This window comes from Paroedura picta, chromosome 10 (genome assembly GCF_049243985.1).
Source record: "Paroedura picta isolate Pp20150507F chromosome 10, Ppicta_v3.0, whole genome shotgun sequence".
Classification (NCBI taxonomy): Eukaryota; Metazoa; Chordata; class Lepidosauria; order Squamata; family Gekkonidae; genus Paroedura; species Paroedura picta.
In genome coordinates, this window is record NC_135378.1 from 43,764,419 (window position 1) to 43,790,849 (window position 26,431).

General features: G+C 41.1%; 1 protein-coding gene across 11 annotated transcripts in view; it reads right to left on the reverse strand.

Annotated features, from left to right (window-relative positions):
* CLCN3 (chloride voltage-gated channel 3) overlaps positions 1 to 26,431 on the reverse strand; it is a 69,234-nt gene that overhangs the window by 23,030 nt on the left and 19,773 nt on the right. For all 11 annotated transcript variants that reach the window (XM_077353615.1, XM_077353614.1, XM_077353618.1 and 8 more), the window contains 2 exons: positions 3,929 to 4,089; positions 3,227 to 3,326 (listed from right to left, as the gene is read on the reverse strand). In XM_077353615.1, the coding sequence (XP_077209730.1) occupies positions 3,227 to 3,326; positions 3,929 to 4,089 (261 nt within the window). The remainder of the gene's footprint in view (positions 1 to 3,226; positions 3,327 to 3,928; positions 4,090 to 26,431) is intronic.

Here is a 26,431-nt window from a genome sequence, read left to right on the forward strand (position 1 = left end):
TGGGGTATAAAAAAGTTAAAATTCTCATAAATTAGTATAAGCTACTTTCGGTACAACTTTATAGTCAAAAAGCAAGATTCTAGTCTAATAAAATAATTTTAATTTCTTTGTACTGGAATAAACTCACGTTAAATAAAAAAAAACAGTAGCTTCCATAATACCACATCCAATTATTTACAATTGAGAAGAATGTAATGTATATAACCAAGCTTTAGGTATCTCAGACAACCTGTATCTCATCTACCAAAGAGAATAACATTTTGCTGTGATCTTTTTAAGTGTTAGTACTTGCATTTGCCTTTCTAGATTGTGAAAATCACTGTGGCCAAGGGCTCCCAACTTTCACAAAATGATGTGATATAATTTGAAAGAATGAAAAAGCAATCAATAGAAATGAGTGAAGCAGACTTTAGAGCAGCAATGCACAGTGACTTAGGAGACACCTGTGGCTTTTCTAAGCCCTACTCCTTTATGTAGCATCTGCTGCAAGTTCCAAAAAAGAAGACTTTGCCCAGTGGAGCTTGTGGCTGACAAGTGGGTCACACTTTGAAAAAGCTGCTGCCACAAGGACAGGGAACCGGCGTACTTCTCTGAGGTACAAGCTGCATGCCATAGATGGAAGTAAACATACTGCAAATGTGGCTCTCTGTGTATCACTTCAGAGTGACTGTATGAACATAATGTTCATTGAGCTTTTATTAGGGCTGTACGAGTGTGGGCCCACAAGACCTGCAGGGAAGGAGAGATCCTACTCTCCCACTTACTTGCTGGGCTCAGCATGGCTCCTGGGCTCTGCCACAGCCACCCCCCAGATTGCTTTGGGGCTTCACTGAAACCAAGCAACAACTATGCTGGAAGAATGTCTTATATTCGGGGGGGGGGGGGTTAAATCCCAATGTATTTTTCATTTAAGATTCCAGATTTTTCTGGACACCTAAGGGTTCTCCTACATTTGCAGGAAAATCTGTTTAGTCTTGATATAGCCGTGATCCATGGATTTAGATATCTGCAGGTGGGACACATGCTGCTATTAGATATGGAGATGCTGGGGACACAGACGTCTCAATCCTGTGGAAGTGATATGTACATATATTCCTTTCTTGATCAGGAAGTATATGTATAAAATGACACTATTGGCATGGCTTCTGAGGTTAATCATACGTGAATTCCAAACAATGGATGGGGAACTACAAATCTAGCTACAATTAAGTTTGAATTTTATTGATTTCATATAGATTTTTATGTTGCAGTATATAGCTTTAGTTTTAAACAAAATGAAAACTGAGATGTATAAAAATCAATGCATTAATACCAACTATAATCTTTTTCTCCTACTTACAAAACCAGGAACATTCAAGCTTAGATCCAAATTCCCTTTTAAGTAAATGGAAGACATTTCCAATTACACAAAAAAGTGGAGATAGATCACCCCCTGCCCCAGGAATGGCTCTTCAGACAGCACAAAGGGTTGCAGCAGGAAGACGGTGGGGAGTGTCCTGTTATGTACATCCCATAGTGGTCTTTGGATGCAGCCACAGTTATCAGGTTATTTTTCATATTTATTCAAAACATTCATGCACATAAATGTGGGCCCATATGGTGCCCTTATAACATCACACACATTAGCGTTTTCATAAATGCAGTTTTTAATTAAGCGCAATGAAATCTGAAAAGAACTATAAGCAGACCAAAAAAAAAAACTTTGGGAAGATTAAAAGACAGTCTTTAAAAGGCTTGGTGTTCCCTGGGGGTTTGGATACTAATCACATTTCTTCTTTTTTTAAATTAAATCAGAATAGGGTTAAAGTCAAGGTGCCTGACTCCTGACATTAATCAACTCTGACAAAAATTGAACAGTCATTCAATAGAATCCAAAAAGAAAAATTATCTGTCAGTCTTGAAATATATTCTCTCACACAGAGATGCTTGCAAGATCACTGTGACTCAGATTTTCCAACACAGCAAAAGGGATGGCAAAGCTTAGAAATGGTTGCATTAATAGATCTAGCCAACAGCCATCAGAACTGAATGACCAGGATCCCACTGATAGCTGAATGGAGGAGGGAGGAGTGTGGAAGTCAGTGCAAAAAGTAAACATGTTATTTTTAGCTGTGAAAAGGAGCATGGGGCCCGATTATCTGAGGCATTGTTCTCAAGTCTTTCCTTGGGCCCTGTGAAGCAGATGTGTGTTGTGAGTTCCCCACAAAACGTGATTCCCATGCACCCAATTTGGATCAAGACAGCTGTTCTTGCGGAGAGGAGGCTTAAGCCTCCCCTATACTTTTTCCTGATCTGAAATACTACAAAAAGGTTGTAAGACTCCAGTTCTTTTTTCTTCTGGAAAACTAGTATAAGCAGCAGCCCTTGCGGCTTCTCATCACTTGGAGGTGAACAAAATACTACCTTGATGTCAGATATTTTTGCACTAGGTTTGTTGCACAAGTAGAAACACAAGCAAGACTGCTGTAACCACTTGCACTGTGATACTTATTTCTCTACTTGCATTTCTGCAAGATCATGAATAACCAATTTCTGGGCAATGTCATATGTCGTGAGGAAATGTTGAACAAGAGGATTTGGGTCTGTTTATGTTTTCACTTGTGCCTGAGTGTCCTGTTAGTGGGGCTCTGGTGTGCATGCAACACTTCTGATGAGTACATGAGGTTCACAGAAGCAGAAGTGATCCTCTCTGGGGTTCAACACCAGTAGAAATGTTCACAGAGCCTTATGTGTGATTTGGAGCCCTGCAGACGTATACAACTTAGCCTATTCATATGCTATAGATAAAATTCTTGATGCAACAGGAAAATAGTCAGTTTTGAACATTTCTTCAGCTTCTAAAGAGCAAATGAATTTTAAAACCAGCCTAACTTGTTCGACTGCTAGAACAATTAGATTTTTTACTGTGTGTATGTTAATATTTTACTTGGCAAGGAAACAATAGAACACCAGACAATGTAGAAATTTGATACTCAGCAATATTCTATAGTGCACTTGAGCAAGTTATGTATACTTTGTAGAGATAAGAAAAAGAATGTTCCTAGAACAGGACCACACAAGGAAGTTCTGCATTTAGCATATAACTTGCAAGAAAAGAAGTGGAGACTGACCCCAATATCTAAGCATACTGTGCACTGACAGTGTTATAAGTGTCTAGAACTTAACACATCATAAATGCGACAAGAAGTTCTGCAAAATACCAACAGGCTCCTCCAGTTGTCCCTACCTGATGCCAAGCCAGTTAGCGTTACGACTAACCATCCTGACCATGCATCATACAAACTCTTTGTCATCTCCCAGGCGGACTCTTTCTTCTTGCTATTGATCTGTAGAAACAAAATGTTACCCTGTACGTTGCAATTATTTAATCTCCAAATCTACATCAAAATATAAACACTCCCCTACTGAGCTATAGCTCTTTTCCGACCTATGGAAAATGGGATCCTGATATCTGCCACCTTCTCACCCAATTAATTAAACTTTTGTTCATGTCAGCTGTTTATGGCAAAGTTTCAGAAACTGGAGAAGCCACAACCTTGTCCTGCTGAACTTTTTCTCAGTCTCTCTGCTCTTAGACTGAGGCCACAGAGAGTCTACTTGGCTGCCCTATCTCCCATCACTCTAGCAATAAGAAGCTTGGAACACACTGCAATGTCTGCCTCAAGTCTTTGCCTCTCCTTGTCAAAACTGGCCCACTATGGAGGAGGTGGGATTTAGAGCAGGCATTAGGCATGCTTTATTTCCCAAACCCAGCTGCTTGCCACCACCACCACCACCCCCCCTCCCTCATCCACTGGTTACAGGAGGAATGACAGGAAACAAGGAAGAGGAGAGTTGGATGCCCTTGCTTCTATGAGCCCTTGCCGACACCTAATTTGTCATTTACTACCTATCTAGGATAAAATGGCAATTAAGTAGTTATAAATACCCGTCTGTGTCTCTCTCTGTCCTTGCATTTCTCTCGCACCCAGTCAATGGTATGGAAATCATCATATGTTCCAACTCCAGGAATAGGTTCATCCAAGAGGTCCAGTAAGTGTGTTGTACTGTTAATACTGCCTCCATTTGTCATTGTATAATGAGTTCCCGCTGTGGGAAAAGAATGAAGAATAATTAAGCTCTGTAACAGAAAAAAAATTATCAATTCTGTTTATTATAAAATACTGCTACTCAGATTTGGTTTACTAGATTTCTTTGATACTCTTTGGGTCCAGCAGGAGACTCACTAGTTACAAGACTTTTATCCCACTTTTCTACTTTAAGAACTCTCAAAGGCAACATTAACACAGAAATAGTAAAGTCACGTCTTCCAGAAAGTGCTATCCTTGTTTGCAATTAAAAACACTAGGAAATGGGAACCAGAACTTCAAAAGCTGGGGCACCTACAAAAGAACTTCTATTAATGATCTTAACTAATCAGCAGGTTGATTTGGAGCACACATGTGATGGACCAAACAGCTCCAGCAGAGCCCAATGATGCAGATGACACCTCTGAGGAAGAGGCAGTCTGCTGGCCTGACCCAAACCCACCACCAGTAACAGAGACACTGCAGGAAGAGGCAGTCCCTGAAGAGCCAAGACATGTATCGACAGCCAGGCATGGTCCCCTCAGCCTCCCAGCCCTGAGTTGGCAATGGAGAGCCAGCTGCCAGCCAGTTTCCCTCTCCTGTCTCCAAAACCTCAGGAATAGGATAGAAGGACAAATAGGAGCCCTCGTGGAGGGTGGTATATAAATACTATACTATACTATACTATACTATACTATACTATACTATACTATACTATACTATACTATACTATACTATACTATACTATACTATACTATACTATACTATACTATACTATACTATACTATACTATACTATACTATACTATACTATACTATACTATACTATATAGGAGGGAGCTGCATGATAGAAGGGGCTCCTGGTAGTTGTGGTTCATTGACATCCGGGGAACCACAGTTTAATCACCCCTAATCCATTGCTTTAACACTATAAAAGCTCTATCAACATTTGAAATATGTAAATAACAGTAGCATAGCAGCATTGCAGTATAACAATAAATCACCACTTATTTATTTCTGAGTTTAATAGAACAATTAGCATCTGTCAAGCCCCCATTTGAACCCTGATCAGGAAATGTCCAAGTAGAATGTCTGGGGTGAGCTGGAAGTAACCTGAATAAATCTGGCCAAGCAGCTGCTAATACAGTTTTAAATGTCTGAATATGTTTATAGTAAATTGTCAGTTTTTGATGATTTTTTAAAAATTAATTTGTTATATGCTCTACTGATTATGTTGTTCACCACCAAGAGCTGTTACGGGAGGGCAGTATACAAATTAAAAAAATAATAAGGCACAGTGCCAGATCACCAGCACAGCCCAGACTCTGCATTAGCCATCGGAATGTGTTTACAGGAGAAGGGATGAAGTGGCCGACAGGTGTTTAGCCTGATGTATAAAGGTAGCAAACAAGGGAGTGACTGTGTGGAAGCAAGGTGTCTGTTCGTTCCTGACTTTGCAGCCTGTATTCCTGATTGACTCCCTGGACTCTGATCCTGGCTTGTGCTCTAGAGTCTATAACTCTGTTTTCAATTTCCCTTTGGACTTGAAGATGCAAGCATGTCTTAACTGGTATTTGAACTTTGGGATGGGATTTTGACTACCTCTATTTTCCTGCTGTGTGTCTGCAATCAGGCCAACATGGCATTTAAGTAGTCTTAACTAGCCATGATAGCTCAAGGGAATCTCCATTTTCAAAGGCAGAGTGTCCATAAATACCAATTACTGATAGCCCATCATCTGCAGGGGATAGCTATTGCCTTAATGCCCAGCTTCTAGTCCTACAAGAAGCAATGCAGAAAAGATATACTAATGTTCACAAGTGACTGTTACTTAGGCTCAGAATCTGGTTGTTTCAAGGCTACATCATTCATAAATCCAGGTAAATAGTTTTCATACAAATAATACACATTATCAAGAGAGTAAATTAAAAAGGCTGGCTTAAGGCATTGTATGTTTATAGGCATTTCTCCCCATCAACACTTTTCATTCATATTATTTTCATAAAAGAGACTGTGAAAAACAAAACAAGAATTAGAGAGAAAACATCCGTTATTCCAGTTTATTGTACTTTGGTGATTAGCATTTTGCCCAAGGTAGTAAATATAATTATAAAAGGCAGAAAACAGACTTCTCTCATATACCTAATGAAAAACTAGATTTACAAAAACATACATTCCATATATTTAAGCAGGAGCAGCCACCATCACCATTAGACCATATCAAATTATTGTTATTACTACTACTACTGTTGTGCATTTTACTGCCATTGATCTCTACCCCCATTTTAAAACTCAGTAACGATAAAGAGAGGGGAATTTGAAAAAATTAATTTCTCTTTAAGTCCAAGGAGCAGATGGAAAAAGAAGAAAAAAACACCTGCATCCCAACCAGAAATCACATTTTGCCCATGCAGTATAGTGGTTTATGTTGAATAGAAAGACACTGCCTGAAATCTTCACTTTGCCACATAACTTGCTTGATGCTTTGGAGCCAGTTACTGTATCTCAGCTGAAAGTACCTCTCAAGAGCATGGGGAGGGGGGGAGACACTGACCATATATGCTGCCCTGTCTTCTTGATAAGAAGCAAGCAAGCATGAGATTAAAAAAAACAAAACAACGTAAAACATAAAGCCCAATACAGACTACGACAAAAAACTACTTTAAGGTTTTCTTCTCTCAAAGTAAAAAAATGAGCTAAGTGTCCATGTGGGCTTGGGGAAAGAACTCATTCATCATATCTACTTCTGCGAACTGGCACATCTGCAATCTTGGGCCGATCGTTTCTCACTGGCGGGGGGGGGGGGAGCAGAAAAAGAATCCATTATCTTCCTCTTTCTCCTTCCCAGACTCAGATCAAGCAAAGAGAGACAGTTCAGCGACACCTTCTTGGAGGTGAGGAAGAAAAGCAGAGCAAGGAATCTGGCACACCAAGTTTCATTTACAAGCCTACCTGTATATGGGTTATATTTCTACTATAGTAATCAGGCGCAGAGGACAGAGAACCTCTCTTCTCTCTCCTAAAACAAGGCCAGGAGTTGTTAACATTGAAATTTGGCATAAAGCTGAAGAAAACCACCAAAACATTAATAAGGTCAAAAAAGAATCTAAGCAACGTTCCTGAAGAGTTTATATACAAAGAACACGTTTGCATTACTAAGTTCAAGACAACAGGAACCAGAAGTACAAAGCATTGAAACCAAAGATATTATCAAGGAAGAATGTGCAAACACTATTCCTGTAAACATAAATGAAGAGCCACAATGGATAACTGACTGATGAAAGTCTTAAAATTACTGCAGATGAGACAAGAAGCAAAAGTGAAAGGTCACAGAAGCAGAAGTCTAAATGCAGTGTTCCAACAATGGGCACATAGAGACATAGAGGCAAAGAGAACTATTAGAAAAATCACTGTAAGAAATAAAACAAAGAACAACAGAAAAGGAAGAGACCCGCTCTACAAAATTCAAGCAATCAAGGAGAGATCTGAAACACAGGCATACTGAAAGATCAACATGGAAATTGAACAGGCTAAAATAAGGAAAAGAGGGAAAGAATACACTGAAGAACCATACAGAAGAAATAAAAGGGTGACAGATTGCTTCCAAGAAGACTCTTTTGAAGAAGAACCTGTAATTTTTCAAAGTGCAGTGAAAGCTGCAGCAAAGCAATCAGGAGAAATCGCCATCACCAGGAGTAATATAATATCGGTATAGCTATTTCAAGCCACAGATGCAGAGTTGCTCAAAATCTTAACAAGCATATACAAAGAGATAGGGAAAACAAAACAATGGCTCACAGACTAGACATGCTTGATCAACATTCCATTTCTGAAAAAAAAAGAAACATTAAAGACTGCAGCAACCATCAGACTTTTGCATTGATTTCTCAGGCAAGTAAAGTGAAACTCAATATCTTACAACAAAGACTATTACCATATATGGAACAAGAAATGTCAGATATTCAAGCTATATGCAGATCAAATTGGAAATTTATATAGGTTCCCAGAATATATTAACAAATTTCAGAAGAAAATCAACTTGTGTTTCAGCAATGTTTGGTTTGTAAAGAAAGTGGTGTGCCACAACATCTGAACGTTTTAATGTGCAACCTGTCTGCTGAACATGAGTCCTCTGTTAGAACAGAATAAGGACTAACAGAACAGTTTCCAACTGACAAAGGGGTCAGACAAGAATGCATTTTATCTCCCTATCTTTTCAATCTAGATTTGGAACATAAGGAAAACTGGATTAGATTTAGATGAAAGTGGAGTGAAAATTGGTGGAAGGAACATTAACAGTTTGAGATATGCCAATGACAACACATGGCTGGCAGCAAATAGTCAAGAATTGAAACAACTAATGATAGACATTAAACAGAAATCGCCAAAGCAGGATTATAGCTGAACATCAAGAAGTAAAATTAATCATTACTGAGGAATTATGCAACTTTAAGGCTGTCAATGAAGAAACTGAAATTGCAATGATTTCCTGTTCTTTGGCTGACTCATCATCCTAAAGAGGAGACAGCAACCAAGAAATCAGATTGGGAAGGGCAGCCATGAAGGAGGAAGAAAAGATCCTTAAGTGTTAGTATGTGTTGCTGGTGACCAAAATGAAGATAATTCATACCATAGTGCTCCCATTACTATGTGTGGCCGTGAAAGTTGGACAATGAAGTAAGGTGATAGGAAAACAGTTGGTTCATTTGAAATGTGATATTGGAGAACAGTTTTAAAAATACTATGGACCACCAAAAAACCAAATAAGTGGGTACTAGATCAAATCATGCCTGGACTCCCTAGAAACTAAAGTGACTATACTGAGGCTATCAAATTTTGATGACATTGATGACATTATGACCCATTATGCACAGTGGCAGCTACTCTGCGCTGCCACCGTGTCGTTGCGGCAGGGCAGGATGCCCCGCTGTTCCCCGTGTACGCATGGGGGCGGGATGTAAGGGGCTGCCCTAGCGTAGGACAGGGTATGTGCCGGCAGAGTATGTGGCAGCGGCCGGAGGAGGTGGGGAGGGGCTGGGGGGAGTAGGGGGGCCGGGCCCCCTCCATACACTATGGTGGGGGCAGGAGGACACCCCTGCTGGCTCCGCGGCTCCATATTTGTTCTCTATGCTGGCAGCTCTGCGGAGCCAGCAGGGACACCGTAGGTTAGGGCTGGGCGGGCCGAAATGCCCGGCGCTGGCAATTATGCACTGCGCCGGCCTGCCCCAGCCCCTGCAGGTATCCAGGAAACCACGGAACTTCCCGCGTTTCCATAATACGGGCCTTCTGTGGCCCTGGGCTGGGCCATGCCAGTGCTGGAGACGGGGGCATGCATAATCGGGGATTTTCTTACCCGTGCACAATAGATCTATGAGAAGACAAGACTCACCGGAAAAGACAATAATAATAGAAAAAGTCAAAGGCTGCCGGAAAAGAAGACCCAATGTGAGACGGATTGACTCGATTATGGGTACTACGGCCCTCAGACCTGAGCAAGATTGTTAATGAGAAGACATTTTGGAAGTCATTAATTCATAGGGCCAGCTTAAATCAGAAGCAACTTGTTGCCACTTAACACAATGTGAACTGCAGCAAACTGAGATAGACACAGGATGAAATGTTCCCAGGGTGATTCATCTGTCTCCTTCCACTGTCATCTTCTGCCAGTGAGTAAAGATTTTATTTGTGTTTCATCACTCTGGGGCTTTTTGCACGGCTTCAAAATCGCACAATGGTTGCCAATTGGAAACGCTATTGATTTGCCATAACGCACGACGTCGTAGACAATCTGCAACACTCCTGAAACCGATCAGCAAAAAGCGCTTCGTTGTAGCGCTTTCAGGGGAATCCCAAAAAGTGGATTCACCCTCCGGAAAGCGCTACACTCTTGCAAACAATCTGCAACACTAGCGATAAAGACCTGTGCGTTAACATTGTTGCGGTTTCTTCAAAGTCCCTCCTCCTGAGCCTGTCCTCCAAACTTCCGGCGAAGCGATCGCCATTTTTTTTTTCTCCGAGCGAGCGGGGATAAACGCACCAGCGAGCCTCTTTCTGTTTAGAGGCTTCCCTGGCTTCAGTCCTTCACCTTTAGTCACTAAGCACAAACCACATAAAAGCCCGTTTGCTGAAATAAAGTCCCTTTATTTTTACACATTAATTCAGCCGAAAATCGGGCCCGTGAGAGGGGGGGGGGGTTTATCACTCGAGGCAGCGTGGCAACGATCATACGATCAAACGACAGCTCACATTAGGCAGCTGGATGGGTCTCTCCGTTGCAACGAATCTACACAGATTCGTTACAATGGGTCTGTTTTTTTTTTTTAAACCTTTCTTAAAGGGAAAGGGGCTGTTTGGGAGCATGCTAACGGCTGCCCATTGGCTGCTTGACGGCCAGGGGCGGGACGAGCTTGGAAATAGCGCTTCCTTTTCTGCCGAGACCGGAAGCTGTGGGAAACGCTACAAAACGCAACTGGATTCCACTACAAAGGCAGGTATGCATAACGACGAATTCCACTATTTTAAATGGCGATTTTTCGTTCAGTGACCAATTTGCAACAAAGATCCCGGTGCGTAAAGCCCCTCATTCTCAGTAGCCTTTCTCCATATTTGTTCTCTATGCTGATAGGTATAATTTATTGTTTTAAATATTTTATTAGCTTGTATATATTTATCTGTATTTTAACACTGTTCTGATCGTTTACCTTGAGAACTCTAAGGTGGGTGGAAAGGCGGCACACAGATATCTTCATAAATAAATAAATCTACAAAAATGAGTCAGATCTTTGCTGCAGCATTATTGTAGCTACATGATCAGCAAGGAGTGTGGTGATAAGGAATATTACTGTTTGATCCCTGAGCTTTCCCCATTTCTTCCCGCCACATCAGTTATGATCCCATGCCACTTCAGTTTATCCCCTGATTTCTGCATGCATTTTTGTGCCTGTAGTTTTCACTCCAGAATGTTTGGTTCTCTCACCCTCCTGATTTTGTCACAGTTCTTTTGAGACTACTTTTAGCTAAATGTTTTTTTGGGAATGCCCCAAAAATCAGGAGCAAATTGAACATACTGAAAAGCCTCTATTAAAATTATAACTTTCTTCCCTTTGTGAAAGGCTTAATGTAGCTAAGGAACCACACAACCTGCCCCCTCCACACACACACGCTGCCTCTAGAGCAGGGGTAGTCAACCTGTGGTCCTCCAGATGTTCATGGACTACAAGTCCCATGAGTCCCTGCTATGAACATCTGGAGGACCACAGGTTGACTTACCCCTGCTCTAGAGTACTCCTTGTCCTACTGTGGTATAATGCTTGGAGCACTGAACGAAGACCAGAGACTCATGTTCAAAACCCTACTCAGCCTTGAAACTCTCTGGCTGGCTTTGGATCCATCATGATTTTCCAATTTAACCTGTTTCACAGAGTTGTTGGGAGGATACAGCAGAGGATGGTTTAAGTAATTTAAGCTGTTCTGTTAAAAATGTGTTTAGGAAGATTTCATGCAGTGAAGATGAAAACCTGGACTATCTCAACCACTGGATAAATGAGGTATAGCCGTGGAAGTTCAGCAAGCAAGAGAACAGAAGTTAGACCATAATGGAAGAAAGCCTCAAGATATATTTTGGCCAGCCGAGACCTTGGATGCCAAGGCACCAGGAGTTAAAAGTTTTGCTGCTGGTTAAAAATGGCAAGAAGTGCCATCTGGAATTTAATCACAGATAAGCATTTCAGTCTGGCGTCTATCACTGGACAAGAATTGGGCTTGACAGTTATGTCCAGTATGCTTTCCAATGCAGAAGCTGTCCAGACCTTGGGGTTAGTAAAAATCTATCATGAATAAATACTGACAGATACACTTATGATAACAAATAATAGCAAAACAGCTAATCTGCAAATTCATAACTAAATAAAGCAATTAAAATCATGCCAAAGGTTTGCAAGTCACGAGATTCTAAAATGTAACTACAATGCCTTGACTTTGTAGTTTACTATACAATACGTATACATTTTCAATATACTGTCTGAAATAATTAGATGCATAATATAGCAGATTTTTAATATATGGCTCAGCATTGTAGTTATTTGAATTTTTAAAGGCAAAAGTGCCTAAATGTAATTCCATGCAGACATTAAGTTCTAGTGCACCCCAAAACCCCTCCCCCTCAACACCCTTCTTTCAGTCATTTAACATTTTAATAGTAACAACATATTTATTCTAGAAACCACTGCCTTATACTTCTTTGCATCTCATCCAGTTTATTTTAATCTCTCCTATAGATAGATACTTAGCTACCCTCCATAAATGTAGTGTCACAATTCAGAAACAAACAGCTGGAGCAGTGTTTTGAAGGTGTCCTTAGCTCATGTCTAGGCTACAAAATTAGGTCAACATTGCAAGTATATTAAGCTAACAAGTTTCAAGTATCACAAAGTAGAAGTTGAATTATTTTTTTAACACTTTTTAACACTTCTACTCTCCAGCTGCTCATGGTGAATCTGCATCATGGATCTATAGTGCTGTTTTCAAATACAGAGTAAAACATCTAAGCTAACAAGCTTTACCTTTAGAGCTTCCTAGCGCTGTTTCCACTACCATCAAAGACTTATTCCTGCTACACTGGGGAATCAGTTAGGAAAAGAAATGGTATACTCTGCTGCTCTCCCACTGTGGCTGAGACTTCTCAAAGGGAGGTCTGAACAGGAGTTCTTTGATTCGCTACCACACACCATATATGCAACAGTATTACTGAATTCCCTCTGGGACATAAGAGCAGCACTCCAGGCAAGGAAACTATAAACCTATATTTATGCTATAGCCATAGAAAACACAGATCATAGGCACATACTCAATGAGAGCCTTGTGCCTGGGGGCCGTCAGCCACCTCCCTAACTTTAATTTTTATTCCTATTTGCTGTGTTATCACCTTTTAAGGGCCTGGGGAAAGAAATCTGAAACTTTATTCTTGGGATGGAACCAGCAATATAGAACATAAGTTTTCCCCACTGGCTGCCATAAACCATTCCAAGTGGAGCAAAGGTTTTGCTTAAAACACCCGATGCTTTCTGTTTGCCACCAAAAGTCTTTAATGCCCCTCATGACTTGTAAATTATCCCATAGGGACTGCGCTAAATCCATGTGTCAATATTCATGTAGAACTGAAATCTCTCACAAACTCAGAAATCACACTATTAATTTCATTTATAGCCTGCTTTTTCCACAGAGACTCAAGGAATATTGCAACACATGAAAAAGCAATTCAATCAAATTGCCTCCTCCAACAAGCAATGCAGGAAGACAAGGATTATAGAACTGTAAAACAATGCAAACAAAAAGGTGTCTAAGACACATCACAACAGAATAAAGAAAGGGTGTTATCAAAGTAGAGGAAGTAGAAAAGTAGAAAAGGTAAGCACAGTAAACACTGCAAAAGACTACAAAACTATCCCTTGTAGCAGCAACCTTCTTTGCTGTTCTATTCTGTTCCTGTTCCATTATACTACTGTTCTAATCCCTTTATAAAATGTCCTTCTAAAGAATCCTGTCTTGTATAGTTTGAGAAGTGATGTAAGTGTGGGGGTTTTCCTAACCAGCCACAGGCCACTACAGAAAATATACCTGAATGAAGAGTTGGCAGTTCTACTCATTTGCAGGATGGCACTCCTAAAGGCTTTGCTTAGATGAGCAAAGCTGTGCAGCAGGGCACAGCTAGTCCTACAGGTATGCAGGTCCAAGGCTATTAAGGGTCTGGTAGGTGATAATCAGAACCTTGAACTTAATCAGGAAATTGACTGAGTGTTGGCATGACATGTACATTTGCTCCATGCCTGATAGCAGCTGGCCAACTGTTCTGTACCAATTGGGGTTTCTGAGCTGTCTTTAAAGGCAGATGCCTATAAAGAAGGCTTCCCACCTTCCCTGGATAAGCCAATCAGAAGGCCTCTACCTTTGGAAGCTTGCATACTTCTAATGTACTGACAAAGGGAAATAGCCCCTAGGGTCCCTCACTCACAGCCTCCACTGCTACTGGGCAGGCTCCACTGCTGCCTTGGAGCCCATGGCGCCACTGGCGCTGCCTCGCTGTGCACGCGCTTCATGGCCAGGTTTTGGGGGCGGGCGCTCCAGGGGCCAGGCTCAATCCAGCTTTGCTGGCCATGTCTGGATTGGCCCGTGGAGTGGAAGCAGTGTCCGCACACCCAGAAAGGGCCCGGACACCCCTCCACCCATAGTGGCTCTTTTCAATAATATAGAAGAGTCACTATGTGGTAAAGATAGTGCCTGGTATCTACAAGCATTATGAAGACATATTCAACTGATAGTGCACTACCTGGCCACAGAGCATCTAGCCACTGTGATCCATGCAATGGTCAACTCTAGGCTGGACTTATATAACTCATTCTACACAGGCCTACCCTTATCCCTGACCCAGAAACTACAACTGGTCCAGAATAGGGCTGGGTACTTTGACGCCTGAAGCAGCTGGTCACTCCCGGCACAGCGAGCGCCGCGGTGTGGGGAGAGGCGCAGGTGTCAATGTGCCGGTGGGGGCACACACCTGCGTGTGTATACCGGCAGGCGCACTGATGCCCGCGACTCCCCTCCCCCCCCCTCAGTGTGGCACTTGCTGCACTGGGAGAGACGGGCTGCTTTGGCCGCCGAAGCGCCCAACCCTAGTCCAGAACTCAGGCGCCTGGGTCCCCATGGGTACTCCCTGGAGGGCTCATATTTGTCTCATCCTTCGACAGCTGAAATAGCTTCCAGTTGAATTATGGATCAGGTTTAAGGTGCAGGTTCTTATCTTTAAGCAATCTGCAGTGCAGGCCTGACATACCTAAAGAACTGCTTCTCTGCCTAAGTCCTCAAAAGAGCCTTGAGCTCTGCTAGTTCCAACAAGCTAGTAGTCCCTGGCCTCAAGGAAGTACATCTGGCCTCTACCAGGGCCAGGACTTTTTCTGTCCTGGCCCCCACTTGGTGGAATGAGCTCTCAGAGGAGATCAGGGCCTTGCCGGAGCTATCCCAGTTTCACAGGGTTTGCAAGACAGAGCTCTTCCACCAAGCATTTAGTTGTGGCCAGTGATCTCAATAACATCATATGGGCCTCCCTTGGACACCCCGTAATGTATGACCTCTGACATGCTATAGTAGAGGCTGCCAGTGATGCTGAGATGTTGTGATGTTACAATTTTAATACTGTGATTTCTATTTTTAAGAGTTTTTGTATTATGTTTTATATATATATGATTGTGAATTACCTGTTGAACACTGCCAAGTGGCATAAGGGAGAGGTGCAATATATAAATCAATTAAATAATAAATGCTTAGTCCATAAAAATGCCTGCATAAAATTAATAAAAATGGACAGGACTGCATATAACATTTTTCTATTACACAAGATGTTAAAAGGATTGGAAACTAGTCAATGGGGAAAAGGAGGTAATATAAGCATAATCAAGTTGGCATGTCATTTCTGCAAGTCACAAAGAAAAATAACATGGAATGCATTAGGAATCTGTAATTTGTACAAGCAGCATGATGAATATCCAACATCATATCCCACCCAAATGTAATTGATAAGAGAGCTATGGCCTGTGACAATGTATGCTATTATTTCAACGGCAATAGGATTATTCCAATAAGCTAAGGCTAATGATCAATATAGCCCTTATGCTTGAGAAAGGACTAGTAAATGACAAAGTATTGGTATTTGTCAGCATCGCAGCATAACCCAGCAATACTCGGCAGCTTTCAAGTCACTTGTGGCTCTTTCACCTGCTGCCTACAGCTCTTCCCTAGTGTGGCACCAGCCCCATATTCTAGGAAAATGAATACGGTCATTATCCAGTAGGGCAGGTAGTTTCCCACCTTCAAACAGCTGCTGCTGGACAACAAAGAAGAAGGATATGTTGTAAGCCTTCCTGACCTGTGGTTCTCATTCCAGGGATAGCAGTAAATGATCTGTCCTCTCCAACAACCCCCCCCCTTCTCTGCACCTCTGTACTCTCATCTCAGCCTAGGGACAACTTCCAGAAGGACAGAGGCTGCCAAAAAGAGAGAGTAAAACAACCACAGCAGTCAGCTGAGAAAACAGCAAGCTGCCCACAATGAGGTGGTGATAGTAGTTTTACTATGCCTTCACAATCAGCTGGTCTTTCTCTGGGTCCCTTGGCAATCTCACCTCACCTAATGGGCCTTCTGCTGAGAAAAGAGGGAGGAGGAAGAGATGAAAGTCCTTCCCCTCACTCCAGACACACAAGATCTGGCTAAGGTTCAACAGTGGTTGGGAGAGAAAGCCCCATATGCATAGAGGTTCCCTGTTCATTAATGTGGTTACAGTTAGCTGTTTATTAATAGTTGTATCTTATACTATTGTACTGTGTTTGGCTGAATGGTACACAGAGCATTCAGTATGTGGCTTTTTTGGTTGCTGGTAATTGTCAATGCGGCTTTCTGAGCTGCTGTAAGGTAATGTATGTACATATGCATACACTGAGTCAGTATCTGCTCAGCAATGAAAACTAAGCTAACTGTGCACTAGATATTATGATTAGTCATCCTTAATTTTCATCATACACAGCTAAAACAAGTAATAGTAGTGACTTGCCAGAGGTTTGCATCATCAACTGACACAACCAGTCAGACAATAATGTAGAGTAGCAAAACCACATGAAGCAGAAACAAATGAAGTTTCCAGAAATAGGTAAGAGTTTGCAGCTGCAAATGGGTACAAACCACAGCACAGAGTGAACAGAATTTTCAACAGGCACACATATTCTATCATACATGTGTGAAATCATTTAGGACAGTGGTCCCCAACCTGCGGGCCGCGGCCCGGTGCCGGGCCGCAAAGGCCATGGCACCGGGCCGCGGCTCCCTCGCCCCGCCCCGCCCCCGCAGTAAAAAACTTCCCAGGCCGCAAGCTTGCGGCCCGGGAAGCTTCTTACTGCGGGAGGCGGGGAGAGGGAATCAGGGCCGGGCCGCGCCAGTGCGGGCCACGCCCGCTCGGCCCGATCCGCGGGCGCAGCCCGCGGGCGCGGCCCGATCCGAGGGCGCGGCCCGGGCGCGGCTCGCGGGCGCGGCTCGGGTGCGGCCCGATCCGTGGGCGCGGCGTGGGCGCGGCCCGTGGGCGCGGCCCGATCCGCGGGCGTGGCCCGCACGGGCGCAGTCCGCGGGGGCGCGGCACGATGCCCTGCCGGTCCCCAGCCTCGGAAAGGTTGGGGACCACTGATTTAGGACTTTCAGCTCATCCCTTCTGCCTTCCCAATACTGTTTATTGGATTTTCTTAAAAGTTAGCACATCATTCTGGACAGAAAGCATAGAATCATAGAGTTGGAAGGGGCCATACAGGCCATCTAGTACAACCCCCTGCTCAACGCAGGATCAGTCCAAGAAAAGTGTGTATCCACACCCTTTGCTTGAAGACTGCCAATGAGGGGGAGCTCACCACCTCCTTAGGTAGCCTATTCCACTGCTAAACTACTCTGACTGTGAATATTCTTTTCCTGATATCTAGCCTATATCGTTGTACTTGTAGTTTAAACCCATTACTGTGCGTCCTTTGCAGCCAGTGGGAACAGTATCCTGCCCTTCTCCAAGTGACAACCTTTCAAATACTTAAAGAGGGCTATCATGTCCCCTCTCAACCTCCTTTTCTCCAGGCTGAACATTCCCAAGTCCCTCAACCTATCTTCATAGGGCTTGGTCCTTTGGCCCCAGATCATCCTCGTCGCTCTCCTCTGTACCCTTTCAATTTTATCTACGTCCTTCTTGAAGTGAGGCCTCCAGAACTGCACAAAGTACTCTAGGTGTGGTCTGACCAGGGCCGTATATAATGGGACTATGACATCTTGTGATTACCAACTAAATACCAATTAAAGCTTATGACATTCACCACAGAAGACACTTGTCCAACAAGAATAAAAATAAACCCATCACATCTCATTACTGCAGCTGTTAGAGTGAGATAAGAAAAAGGCTTACGACATCTTGATGAATATTTGATGCAAATTATGATCAGGGTGTGATTAAGAATGGGAACAGCTGGGCAAATCTGGAAATCTGAAGAGTCTCAAGCACAGTTCTGGTCATGGCTTGTACTTTTCCAGTCTCATTTCCTCTGCAGCCCCTCAAAAACCGACCCCTGAAGGTCACAGGGATCTACAGTGAGATGACAGATTAGACTGAAATCGCTCCCTGTTTTTGTACAAATAGAAGTGTGTCTTGTGAGTCCAAGAGGAAGCTTGGATCCAGTTCTACATACCAGGGAAATGGTTCTTCAAAGAGATGATAGGGGTTGAATTAGACAAAAGCTGTAGATGAAATTTAATGGGCATTCCAAGAAAATTAAAATAATGTATTAGATAAGTGATTATGATTAAAGAGGCTTGCATAACAAATAGAAAATGGCACCCTAAGCAGCAGCCTTGGTTGCGGGTAGGATAAATTCATATATTCCATTTGCATAATTTGAGATGCTGTTATCCTTCCTGAGATGACAGGGGAAGTCAGATTATGTATCCAAACGTTAATTTTGTTACATAGTACTGTTGCTATGACCTAGAAGATAAAACTAAGAAAAGAAAATGAGCACTTAGAAGATTAAAAAGATAAGAAAATGAGCACTGTTTTCAGGTGCACTGTATTTCTCATTAGGAAACACGGTACCCTGAAATCAAATATACAGAAAAATACAGATAACCCTTCTAATCCACCAAGGTTAGTGGGCTATGTTCAGGACTGAACTGTCAAGAGCAGGGGTAGTCAAACTGCGGCCCTCCAGATGTCCATGGACTACAATTCCCAGGAGCCCCTGCCAGCAAATGCTGGCAGGGGCTCCTGGGAATTGTAGTCCATGGACATCTGGAGGGCCGCAGTTTGACTACCCCTGGTCAAGAGTATTGTCACTGGTTAGTAATTCTGTTTAGGACTACACAATAAATTATCACAGACTCTCACCATCCAAATATTTAGTAGGGTTAGAAATCAGAAATTATATTTCAGGTTTTTGTTACTCTATGAAGATTACAGCATTACAACAGGGAAAAAAAACTTCAGGTATTCTTCTTCCCAATAAGCATCTAGAAACTACAAGCCGGGATAACTCAAAGCAACTTATTTTAATAAGGATCTCTAATTACAACAAAGCCATTGGCTCAGATTCAGCTGAGAATTTCCAAAGATGAAAGAGAGGGGGGACTTCCTATGTCGCCAGGGGCAAAATTGGGTGGTGGGGGGAGGCATTTTGACTTTTAGGGGGAGAATTGATGTGAGAAATTCACTTTCTGCTGATAGAAATCCCTTCTATCAACAAAACATTCTGGTGGATCCAAGTCATTAATGAGCTATTACAATATTATCATACTGCAATCAGAAGTGTAGAAAGACACATCATCTCCTGATGGCATTAACAGAATATCATGACTGTAAATGGAGAGCTGTGTGGTGGCTAAGTAGGGATTGTTGTAGCCACCATCTATTGTAGACTTGTTGCTGGTTTTATGGGATATTGGATTATTTTAAAAGGCATTTGTGTTTTTATTGTGAACCACCACAATCCAGCTGGGCTGAGAGTGGCAGTATATAAGTCTAATAAATAAAATCAGTATCTTGAATACATCTTCACTGACCTTCCGTTCTTAGCACACAATTGCCAAATAAAAAGGCCAAGAAACTGGACACATCCTTAATATCTCATTTTTTTAAATTGGGAACTGTATTCATAGTTACTTGCTAGTCCATGGCTCAGTGATCTATACTCCCCATTTGGTTCACAGCTGGAAAGAAAGGTAGGAATACAGCTAATAAGGAAACAAACCCAAGACTCCAGTTCTGAAATCCACTACCATTTGCACCATATTGGTTTTATGTAAATTAATAATAATATGTCTTTGGACTGGAAGACAGGAATCAAGACATTTGTACCTTATTTTTCTCAAATACATGAACAGGCTGGATTAAAACTACTAACTGGAAATAATTTAATTTTATGCTTAGTCATGACAGTAGGCAGTAGAGATGGGAAACTACAGGTCCTCCTTTGCTTGGTTCTGGCACCAGCACAACACTAAAAGACTATGGGAACATTGTTTCAGCAAAACAGAAGCAGCTCAAAGTAGCTGACTGGATCAGGCTATCTCAACCCTGACTGTAAACACATGTCAATGGAATCTGAAATAGCGCAACATATTTAAAATCATGTTCTTGTGTCTGCCATTACAGCGGGTAGAAATGTTAATTTAATTTGATACTCTGCTGCTAAAAGTGATACCGTTCAAGTTATTGCTATGAATACTGAGAAAGTAGTCAAAATCCCATTCCAAAGTATTTTTATTTGAAATTTATGCCAAAGACTGGATGAAAAATTATTTATAACCCAACATAACCTGTGTTCAAATAATTGTCTAGATAACAAAACTCTTTTTAGCATTAGCTCTTTTTAGCATCCCCCCCCCCCTTTAGGAATAGGGGTAGGAAGGGAATTTTATTATTGCGCCGCCATGTTGTGTTGGTTTTAAGTATTTTAATGGAGGTTTTAATGGGGTTTTAAGATATTGTAACCCGCCACGAGCCATTTGGGAGTGGTGGGAAATAAATTGAAATAATAATAATAATAATAATAATAATAATAATAATAATAATAATAATAATAATAATAATAATAATAATAATAAAGCATGCACAATATCCTGCAATGACAACAGCATGTAGAATTATTTTTATATTTCACCCAAATCTCTAACTTAAAGGTTAGTCTCAATCCTGATCCTCATAAATAAATTTAAAATGTATTTAATGAATCACTTGCAGGGCCTAAAGAAAATAGTCATAAATCACAGTACCATCTACATACAGAAGCTCAACTACAGCTAATTGAGTATATAAAATTGACAGCAGTCAGTAATCAATAATACATTGTCAAATTTTAATTTTGATGTCTGCTACAAAGTGTCTGATCATGGGAAATGAAAGGAAATATATTTCTACCCCCTCTCTTGCTGCTTTTTCCCAATTACATTTGTATCTTTGTTAAGATAAACCTCTGTTTAGGATGTTGCTAATAATTTGCTTTTGTACAAAAAAGACAACCTTAGCTAGATTTTAAAAAATTACTTGTCTTAATCTTCTACTCTTCCTATTGCAGTGTTTTAAGAGCAGTCCAATGTCAATGACCATAACTCAGCTGGTTGTGTTGCTGAATGGTGCTGAGTCACTGTGTTGCTGTTTAGAGCTACATGCACAAACAGGTTTTTTTTTCTATCCACATTATATCTGACTTCCAATCAAGTCTCTTACCTAAAATACAAACAGTTCTGACCTAAAATGAAAAGCCAGTGTTGATTATTCATGTTATAATGGGACTGATCCTCTGCCCTGATGGCAATTACAATACACATTTTTATATAAATCATTATTATTTAAACACTTATTCCAGAAATGTTGAAGGGTGGGTTGGGAAAGAGATTTACCAATTTTTTTTTTAAGAAAAACAAATTTTGGGGAAAATGCAAAAATATGTAATATTTATTTTCTTATCCAACAAACTTATTTTACAACTATAACAGTACAATTTTATATGCTACTAGCAAGAAAGACCATTGCAAGCAGGAATGCAATGGGCGCTAGGACCCAGGGGACACTGGGAGGTGCAGATCTATGTGTGTGTGTGTGTGTGTGTGTGTGTGTGTGTGTGTGTGTGTGTGTGTGGTGTCTCTTGGTGTGCCTCACAGCAGAAGGCATAGCAGGTAATTAGGGCTGGTCTGTAGGAGGGAAGGAGGGCTGGTGTGCAGTTTGGGGCAGCTCTCTTTGTCTCTCTCTCCCTCCGTCGCAGCAGGAGTGATAGGAGGGAATGAGGGCTCGTATTCAGTCTGGCAGGGCTCTGTGTGTCTCTGGTATGTCTGAGAGGAACGTGGCTAGCGTCCAGGGAGAGAGGGCAGGAGCTGTAGGGGCAGGGCCAATCAGGGTGCAGCCAGCGTTGCTGATTGGTCCTATTCCAACTTGGACAGCCGGACACGTTCTACCCCTCAGGCTGTTTCACAAATATATAGAGGAACCATGGATAAGGATTTGGTATAATCAAATTTAAGTGTATGCCTTAATTTTACACAAGCAAAACAAAAATACACTTACTATTAAAGAGAAAGGGAGACTGGGCGGCAAACTGCTTTGCCCTATGCTATCTAACCACTATTGCCTTTGGCTAGTAATCCTCAGCATGGTACCTTTGGGACTTTTCTGGCATGCACTAAGTGTTTTTAGAATGTAGGTGCGGTCAGATACGGCTTTTGCCCACCAGGGCTTCTAACTGGCTGTATAATTTTTAAATGCTTTAGGAGAATAACACCACAGCACAAGGATCTTCACTGTATGACTGACAGTAAATTGTGTGTATACAAAATTTTGTTTTAACCATATGCTCACTTTAAATAGCATCCTGTCAAACCCAGCTTCTGCATGAACTGCTTAACAGTGCCTATTAGTTAATACATGACCTCACTTATTCTGTAGTTGGCTCTACTTTTTGTGACAATCGTTTTGTGGCTGGCCACACCTACTCCAGCAACTATTTTGTGGTTCCCACCATGTAGTACCCACCACGCTGTGCCAGAATTTCAAAGAACCCCACATGCTGAAAAAGTATGCCTTACTTACAACCCCTGTCTTAGGTTGTATCTAACGGCACTCATTTCAGGATTTCCTATGTGCTTTCCCAAGCCTGTTATACTCCAATCTTTTTACAAAGAAAGATCAAATGCATTAACACATTCTAAAAAACGAATGGTGCACAATTTCCTGCTTATCAAGATCCCACCCGTATTTTTCCAATTTCTTTTTTCTGCTGTGCTGCCAGAACTTTTTGTTTTATTTAAAAAATTAAGAACTATAGTGTTATAATGATCCATCACCACTTACCTATTTCTATTTCAGATTTTAGTTCCTCAGAATGCCTGTTTTCTTTTCTTTTTTTAATGAAGCCTCTAGCACGACTTGTCGTGGAGACTTAGGAAGAAAGGTGCAAGCACTATTTATCCCAATTGCCTGGAAAGAAAGAGGGCAAATGCAAGACAGCTAGCGGAATGCTATCTGTACATCAGAACTGTACTTGCAGTCTTGAACTATTCAGAAGTTTATCATCAGTGTCATCTACATTACAAAATATTATGCTTACAGTAAACAGAGGAATCATCACCATCTGATACAGGTCATCTTGCATAATAGTCTTCATATAACACAATTCTGAGTAAGAAAAATCTTGTTATAAAAAGGTTTTAATGGGAGTTTATTTTGAATGTGTCCCCAAATTTCTTATTTTTCTATCAGAAATAATGAAAAAAATCTCAGAAGGAAAAAACGTTCTCTTGAGACATCATGCATATAGTTAATTTATTTAATTATTTTGATTTTTAGCCCACCACTCCCAGCTGGCTTGTGGCAGGTTACATATGTCCAGTAACCATAATACAATAAAACATAGTACAATAAAACAGATAACCCCATTAAAACCTTACTAAAAATCCAATTTCCAACTATATTTGCAGCACATTTTCCAGAAATGTGCCATAAGGCTACTCTTGTGTGTTAGAAACATGCTCAGCTATCCCTCTGGGTTTGGTTCCATCTGCCATAACCAAAACAAAGCGTGTTTTCATAGCACATTACAGACGAATAAATTTATTGTGGCATAAGCTTTTGTAAGCTATGGCCTACTTCAACAGATGCATTTATTCATGGAGCAGAAGGGCACATAAGGCCAGAGTTCAAGTTGCAGGGCATAGATGGAAACAAGGTATAGTCAAGAGTAAATAACTCATAGAAGGTGTGAACTATTACTAATAGCCAATGCATCAACAAAGTCATATTAATCTGCAAAGCATACATAAACCTTTAAGGAGTGGCCATCATATTTGTGTGTTTACAATGAAGAAACTGAAAATGCTAAAGATTTTCTATTTCTTGGTGAAATCATCAACCAAAAGGGAGACTGCAGTCAAGAAATCAGAGGGAGACTGAGAAGGGCAGAAATGAGGGAACTAGAAAAGATCTTTAGGTATAAGGATGTATTTCTGGCAACCAAATAGAGTGTCATCTGGATCAATACAATAACACTATGAAAAGTTGAAAGCAGCAGGAAGAGGAATACCCAACCTGAGATGGATTGAGTCAATCAAGGAAGGCTTGATCCTTAGTCCTCAAGATCTGAGCAAGCCTGTTAACAATAGGATCTGTTGGGCTCGAAAGTGACCTAAAGGCATTCAACACACATACAGTGAGCTAACTATTCCTACCCTAATGAAACCACATGTAAAAATATCAAATCTACATTTGAATTCTAATTCGGCAGCTTCTCACTAGAGTTTCTCTGGCTGTAAGTCTTATAGATGCCATGACTGCTGAGGCAGTCATAGTGACAGTGGAGTGTCCACAGCAGCTTTCCAGGCATTTTCCTTGCTATACAGTTTCCATGGCTGCCACTCCATTCCACTGTGTCACTGAATAATTTCTTCAAACTTTTGATCCAAACCAGCACATAATTTCAACTCTGGAAGTCAATAGCTATATTATCAAACCAAAGCATTTTCCCAGCAAGATGCTTCTGAAAATCAAGAATATCTGTGAATTTATTGGACTTGTCTATATAATCTTAAAGAGCCTCTTGTGGCACAGAGTGGTAAGGCAGCATACATGCTGTCTGAAGCTCTGTCCATGAGGCTGGGAGTTCAATCCTAGCAGCCGGCTCAAGGTTGACTCAGCCTTCCATCCTTCCGAGGTTGGTAAAATGAGTACCCAGCTTGCTGCTGGGGGGGTAAACGGTAATGACTGGGGAAGGCACTACAAACCACCCCATATTGAGTCTGCCATGAAAACGCTAGAGGGCGTCACCCCAAGGGTCAGACATGACCCAGTGCTTGCACAGGGGATACCTTTACCTTTTTATATAATCTTATGTGTCATTGTGCTTTTTTTTAACATGCTACCAAGCTGCAGATGCCACTTCTAAGTATAATTCTACCTATAATTCTTAAACTACTGAAATAATGGTATATGGTTGCATTTTAAAGAAAATGGAAAACCTCAGTAGAACAGGACAGAATGGACCCTGGAAAATAATTTATTTACAAGAACAATAAAACAAAACTAAGCTAGAGGAACCTGAGATCAGGCACTCAATACAATATTTATGCTTCATAATTGAAGAAAAGGTATGGATGACAATCTGTTGTTAAAAGGCACATTTGTCCTAGACATGCTTACTTATCAGTTCTAAACTTTGTTATGTATTTGCATGACATACTGAGCCTAAATGCTCTTTATTGCAGTACTATCACAAGATTCAAGTAACCAACCATATAAGATGTAATAATCATAATTAACTTCACATTAAAAGGAACAAAAAAAATCAGGCACAGAACAAAGAAATTACAGCAACTAGAAACAATTACAGCCAAATTATTTAAAACAGGAAAACCTACAGCAGTATTCTGTGGAAGCCAGATATCATATGGCAGTGTTACTATCTGTCAAGCAAGTCTGATCCCACAACCTTACCAACAGCATATGAGTCAAACAGCTATTTGAAAGGGCAAGATATTGGGCCACTGCAATAGCTGGTACAGGAGAAGAGGCAGAGGTTCCGCACATGAGCAAAAAATGCTTTATATAGACTCAATGTAGCCAGTGTTGGAAGAATATAATCTTATAAGAAGATGACTATGTTCAGATGGAATCATGAGAGGTACAGAAGTTCATAGCATTGCTAGTGCTTACAAAAAATTGGGGAAAGGCTTGCCTATGTATGGTAATGCCAGAAACAGAATAGAACTGGAAGGGCATACAACTAGCTACAAAACAACTTTTCTTTTCTTAAGTTCCTATGGATGCTAGTATAGCATCTCACAGAATATGATTTTTAATTAATCTTTATAGTCTGTGAATCATTTAGAGAAACAAAATCAACCATGAGCACTTCCAGATAGAATAGCTGTATCATTGCCTGACTACTGACCATTACTTTTTGCTGCTTTCTATCCTATGCACCAACAGCTCATAGGTGCCATGTTTACAAAGTACTGACAACCCATGACCTAAGTTAAGATATGCTAAACCAAAAAAGGAACAAAACCCAACCTTAACAGGTAGGAACTCAAAAGTTGAGCTGAACAATAAAAATAATGTAAAACTTGTTTATTTTAGTGCACAGTTAAAAACAGAATAAAAACATCTTAAAAACTAAATATAATCAAGTTACTTTATCCTGTGTTTACTTACAAGAATCTTTAGAGTTAATGAAGGCAGCTATACATGAAATAATACAATACAAACATTACATGACTCAGATGTTAATCTCAGCTACATGTTCAGTACCCATTATACAG